Below are 6000 nucleotides of genomic sequence, written 5' to 3'. Positions count from 1 at the left end.
ATACTCATAAAACAATTTCACTTCAAGTTGAACTTAGAATGGATAGCTTTTGCAGGGGAACAGCTGTTACCTCATTCTGTCTGCCTTAAGTGGAGCGTAAAGTTTGAGAGGTCTTCCTGCTCTGCTCATGTTTACGACCACAAACAACATTTATTGTGCCGAAGCGCAGCTAGTCAAGCAACAAATTAGCAGCAACTGATGGAACAAGATTCTCAGAGGGCTGTCATCAAAGTTTATGCAGCGGAGTCGACATCCAATTAGCCGCTTCAATCTGTAATGCCAGTCAATAAGACAAGAATATACTAGCATTCATTGAATACTGCTAAATAACTGTGTATTGAGTTACTGAGGAGTATCTCTTAATGAAATGTATCCCTTTCATGCATTCTGAAAAATATCTTGAACTATTTCCTGGCACTAAAAAGCCCATATTTGCAATTGGCTTGAAAGTAATTTTAGTTTGGTGGCTGCAGTTATTATTGTTTGACTTCTACAGCAAGCTAAACTATCATATTAGCAATGCCAATTTGCACAGTGTAACAATAAGTGGGATGCTCATTTTGAACCAGATGCCATGAACATTTTTTAACCTCTTTATCTGTAGAATAATAGACATGCCTGCCATTTCTTTGGGGGAAAGACATTCCCATTCCCTTGCAGGTTTATTTGGTGATACGGCTAAATCAATAAGACCGCTTTATTGAAAAGCTCTGTGAATACACTTGGCTGTCATAATGAGAGGAGGAACGGGTCTGTCTAAACCGTACACAATTCCCTGGTCACATTTTTCGATTTTCTGCTCTTTCACAGTGAGAAACAAAGATTAAAAGGTCCTCGTGTGTGTATGTGGGTTCCACTTTTCCTGACACAGGCTGTCACAATTTCTGCCTCGGTCCTGTTTCAGTTTCCCTCGCCCTTCTGTCCCTGCCCTCAGTCCCACACTCTCTCCTCTTGGCTTTGCCATTCTCCATCTGTCCACCTGATGCCCCTGCCTGGTTCACACACCCACCTACTCACCTGTTGCCATTCTCCAGTTGTCTTCACCTGCCGCTCATTAGTCCATCATTCCCAGTACTATATTTGCTGGTCCTCTGTTATCCATTCTCTGTCAGTTCATCTATGTTGCTTCAGTGTACACTTGTAGTCCAGCCATCCTGCCTCCTTGTTTCCAACCCGTAAGCCTGTCTTTTGGATTTTGATCATTAAAGCCCCTACTCATTCAACCTGTCTGCCTTGCTGTCTGCATTGGGGTCCTCCTCCTGTTTGCTCCATACACACAGGCACAGGCCCTATATCCCAAATGTGCTTTCCACTGCTATATCTCTTGAGATGAACCCTCTGTCAGATAAGTGACAAGTGATGTGATGGGGAGGACAAGCTGTTCAGCCTTTTCCTCCTCCCAGTAGGGTCTTCAAAGACTTACTTTTACTCCTCTTTATTTACACATTTAAGGGGTTGAGGGAAGTGAGCATATGGCAATTTAAATAATTTAAGGGCCGGGTTCATGGGGCTGTAAACAAGATGAGAGATGTCAGTCAGGATTTTGTATAAATGGAGTTTGCAAATTCATAGCATGACTCTGCCCATTTTCAACCTAATCAGCCAAATTATTTGAAAAACCACTGTGGGTGGACATAAGCATCTGAGTTTCTAGTGGAACTGGAGAAAAAAATTAAATTATTCTTTATTAAAGTTTATTTTAAGTCCAATCAACTATGGTTATCTGTTTTACATTAGTAAGTTTGGCAGGTTTTTAATCAGTATATCAAAGTTCAGGATGCCTGAGATAATATATATTACTTCTTTTAATAGATGATGACTCCTGATTAAAAAAACAACTTTCACAGACCTTTTCTTGGAGAATTTATGATCTAAATACTGTCTGCATTTCATCTCCTACTCAAGTAAAAACTTTATTTGTACATGTGCAACCAGCACAGCCCATCACAATCTCCCCTGGTTGCCACATTTACTTTTACACTTATCCCCTTCACTGTCACATCTTATCAATCCTCATGAAAGTAAACATTACTAATGGGCTCAAACAGCAATTGTTCTCAGCTGAATAGACATGAATGAAGTCTGTGTTGTGTAGGCAACAGACAGTGAGGGAACCGATGCCATTTAGGTCGGTGATAGTGATTTCTATGGGCTTGGCTCATGAAATTTGGCAGAGGGGCAGACATGCAGGAGCAAAGAGCGTCTGGTCTTTTATCTGAAAGGGGAATTGGGCCACAGTATCACAGGAGGGGTACAATCCAGCTGGGCACCCTAATGTGTCACACAACGACAGTGGGAACACTGGTGACAGGAGGGTCATAAATCAAAATATTTGAGGAGACAAAAGGCAGTTTCAAGTTTCGCTGATCAAATTCTGTCAAGTGTAAATGTTGCAAGCTGTAAAAACACAGAAACTTGAGGACAGGGGTCAAATTATAGTCCAAGAAAATATTTGAAATACATAATTTAAATTTTATTCTGGTATCATTGCTCTGTTGTGTGTTGATCCCCAGAGGCAACTGCAGGGGGATTGATATAGTATGAAGGAATATAGCCCACAGGTGGATGATGGATTGGGGGGGGGGGACCTGCATGATGCTGATAGTGGCAGCAACAACAGCAGCAGAGAATCAGATAGGGACATCAACATCATCTGATCCAGAACGCAGCGTGACCCGACCTCTGATCATATGGCTGAACAGTATCCTCACTTCATCAAGAAAACATTTCAGGTGTTTTCCTGCTTTAATGCGATTTGCAAAGTGCTTTAAGAATCAATTAAGGAGACTTTAAAGAAGGTTAGCGGCAGTTGGATAAAAGCAAGCGTTTAAAATAAGATTTAACAAGTCTGCTTACCCTTTGTTTTAACATTACAGTGTCACTTCCAGCATCATCTCTCCAGGTGTCATTATGATTAAACCAGTGGTGTCTTTGATATCTACCCAACCAACACTTATTAACAGGAAAAACTAACAATTAGAAGTATTGTATAATATTAAAAAAAGTGAGTTGTCAAAGTTATAATGAGTCTTTCACAGCTTTTTCAGTTTAGCCTGATCAGTATGAACCTCCTAAACAGGGAGGCTGACGGCTTGTAACCACACAGGAAGCCATATTAATTAGTCTGACAGCATCCTGCTCCTGGCTGAGTAAAGCATCATTAGAATGGACAGCGGCACTGCTGAAAGGTAACACTCATATATTCTGATCAACAGCATCAACACCTCTACTGAAACTGCTGTAGGGTGGATATTGTAAAGGTTGGATATGATTTATGGTAGGAGTAAAGATAAAGACAAAATTATTAAGACAACACATGTAGTTGGTTAGTGTGTTTATTATGTTAGAATCATTTTGGTTCAACCTACAATTCCAACACTGATTACTGATTTTCACTATAGTGCACTTGACCCTTAACATCATTTTGACAATGTTTAAATATTTGCATTTGCCTCAGTTGATAAGTTACACGATACCGAGAGGTGATAAATGACAGCACACTTCCAGTAATTATATAAAAACCCAAACAAGACACAAAGCAAGAAATAAATACAGACATTGCTCAAAACATTCACATTTACAGTATTCTTCTTGGAATAGTTGCACACAAAACATGAAGCAGTATCGAAAACTGTAACTTCATTTTTTTCCTTTTGACGTTAATCCAATCTGCCTGTCAGCAGAGTTAGTCAGGTTAAACTAATGGAGATGACTGGGGGAGGGGGGAAAGCTCTTGTAGTCGACACAGTTCAACTATTAACTCATGAGAAATCACATAATCAGTGCCTGACTGCACAAACCTGCAAAATTGATAAAAAATAAGCCAACGTTTCACTGTTCTACAAGAAGGCCTGAGACTGAATTCCAAGATAAGCACTTTTCACAAAGACTTACAAAAACTCACCCCAGGACAGCAAAAAATAATTTCCTCCTCAGATATGACAGATGAAAAACAAACAAATGCAGCTGGTGCAGGTACAATCTAAATAGCTAACTACAGCAATTTATATTATTTTCAGAATCATCATTATATTAGATTTATGTCATTCGTGGACAAAACAACAAAACAAAAACAAAGAAGCACAGAATCCAGTCAGGCTCAACAAATACCCTGAAGTGAAACAATAAACAGCAAATACATGGGTTGGAATAACATATAATAAATGATTAAAGTGAACAATAACCCAGATCTACTGTTTCTCCATCAAGAGAGCACATTCAATCATGTGACCAAGGCTTTACATTAGATAATAGATGCTTTTTAACTACTAAAAACTTCTCTTGGATCTGTAATTGGGACATTTTATCACAAAGCTTAACAACATGACGCTGCTATCAAATTTACTGTAGCAAATGTTCACTCATCATTATTATTATTATTTTTTATCTCAAGGTAAGAGTTGTATAAGCACATGATAAAAACAGATGGAATGCCAAACAGCCACATGGTCAAATGCACACTACACTGTTAGATGTATTTCTAGCAGTTTATCTGAAAACAAAAAAAAAAACGAATTTCTGTTTCTTATGGGCACTGAAGAGGTTTATGATATTGTGGTTGCAGACAGTTTGCAGAAAAACTTTGTAAGCGGCATGTTTGTTACATGGAAATGTGAGGGCATGCATTATGGTACATCTATGAATGGAGTAACTGCAGCATGCTTGAGTGTGAAATAGAGTTTTAGTATTTACGTACATCATCGTGTCTTGAGGTGCATTCAACAAGTGGCAGTTTTTGACCATATAAGGACTGCAGATTAACCGTAAATTAGCATTAGGCTAACATTTGAGCTTTAAATCGTTGTATACAGTAACTACTACTACTGTATGTACTGTGTGCAGCTCATTGAACACACCTCAACTTCTGTATGTATTTTCTAAACTGAAAATGAAGACATTCTACGCTGAGCTCCACCTTGAGTGTAGCTATGGGAGTTCCTCTGTTGGAGTGTCCATCTCTGTGGGCTGGCTGAAACGTTTGGTGGTCTCTCCATTAGTCTATCTCTTGGGTCTGTCAATGTCATCAATGGCTGCCAGAAGTTTCTGGCGGGCCTTCTTGTTTATATGTGAACCCAGGCAAACGTTCACCAAGTTGGCCAGCTGCTTCATGGAGTACTCCTGCACAAAAAAGCAAAGAGTCAGTCAGAAAAACACACATGGTGATATTTAATATGAGGCTTTCAGAGAAATACAGATGTTCACATTTTGGAGGGAAAATATAACTTCATATTTAGTACCCTGTGATTCTTGATGAACTGCTCCATATCGTTCTCTGTCAGGTAATAGGCCTTGATGTAGGTCTCAACAAACTCCTTATCGGGGATTGGCCGCAGGTCGGTCAGCTTCTCCAGCTTCATCAGGAACTGCTGGAAGTCCAGCTGCATCAGGGCCCGGCCCTCATTGCTGCATTTCTTCACATTAGCGTAGCTGCAAAAGAGGACAGAACAGCAGAAGAGGAAAGAGGAGATAAGTATTTCCTTTCCTGAAGTATTTGAATTGTGTCATTTTTCATTTCTTGATGTATGAAACTTAACACAGGTGTTGGTCATATGTGTCTTACTGGAGGGGAATTTTTCACATTGTACATTTTCCACCCTCGAATACTCTTGACTCAGTTTGTGCTAGCCAGCCACACGTCGCAGTTCTCACATTGCCAGATGGTACTGTATACAGCTACCTAATATATCTAAATCGTTTAAATAGAAAAATGGTGCATTTAAATTGTGGACAGGCCAACAAGCCAGCTGCAGCTTGGACTGGTCTTGAAAAATCTGAAAGGACCATTCTGTATTGCATATCATCAGAACATTGGCTACATTGCTAACATGACAGCATAGTTTTAGTTGTCTTCAGTGCACAAGGTAGCCAGATGGTTTCAGAAAACGTCTGAGAATTCATTTAGCTTGCAGGACAACTTGTACTAAATACTGCACTAAATGTACTATTTGTATAGTGAGTAATCCCACAATCATTACATCTACATGTCACAACTTTGATTTA

General features: G+C 39.5%; 1 protein-coding gene across 2 annotated transcripts in view; it reads right to left on the bottom strand.

Annotated features, from left to right (window-relative positions):
* Positions 1–3319: 3319 nt before the first annotated feature.
* The window catches only part of vps50 (VPS50 EARP/GARPII complex subunit), a 112069-nt gene continuing 109388 nt past the window's right edge, over positions 3320–6000 (bottom strand). For both annotated transcript variants that reach the window (XM_067611207.1, XM_067611206.1), the window contains 2 exons: positions 5238–5427; positions 3320–5118 (listed from right to left, as the gene is read on the bottom strand). In XM_067611207.1, the coding sequence (XP_067467308.1) occupies positions 4999–5118; positions 5238–5427 (310 nt within the window). In that variant the 3' untranslated portion in view covers positions 3320–4998. The remainder of the gene's footprint in view (positions 5119–5237; positions 5428–6000) is intronic.

The sequence above is a fragment of the Thunnus thynnus genome, chromosome 15 (assembly GCF_963924715.1).
Source record: "Thunnus thynnus chromosome 15, fThuThy2.1, whole genome shotgun sequence".
Taxonomy (NCBI): Eukaryota; Metazoa; Chordata; class Actinopteri; order Scombriformes; family Scombridae; genus Thunnus; species Thunnus thynnus.
This window is presented reverse-complemented; position numbering and strand designations above follow the sequence as displayed.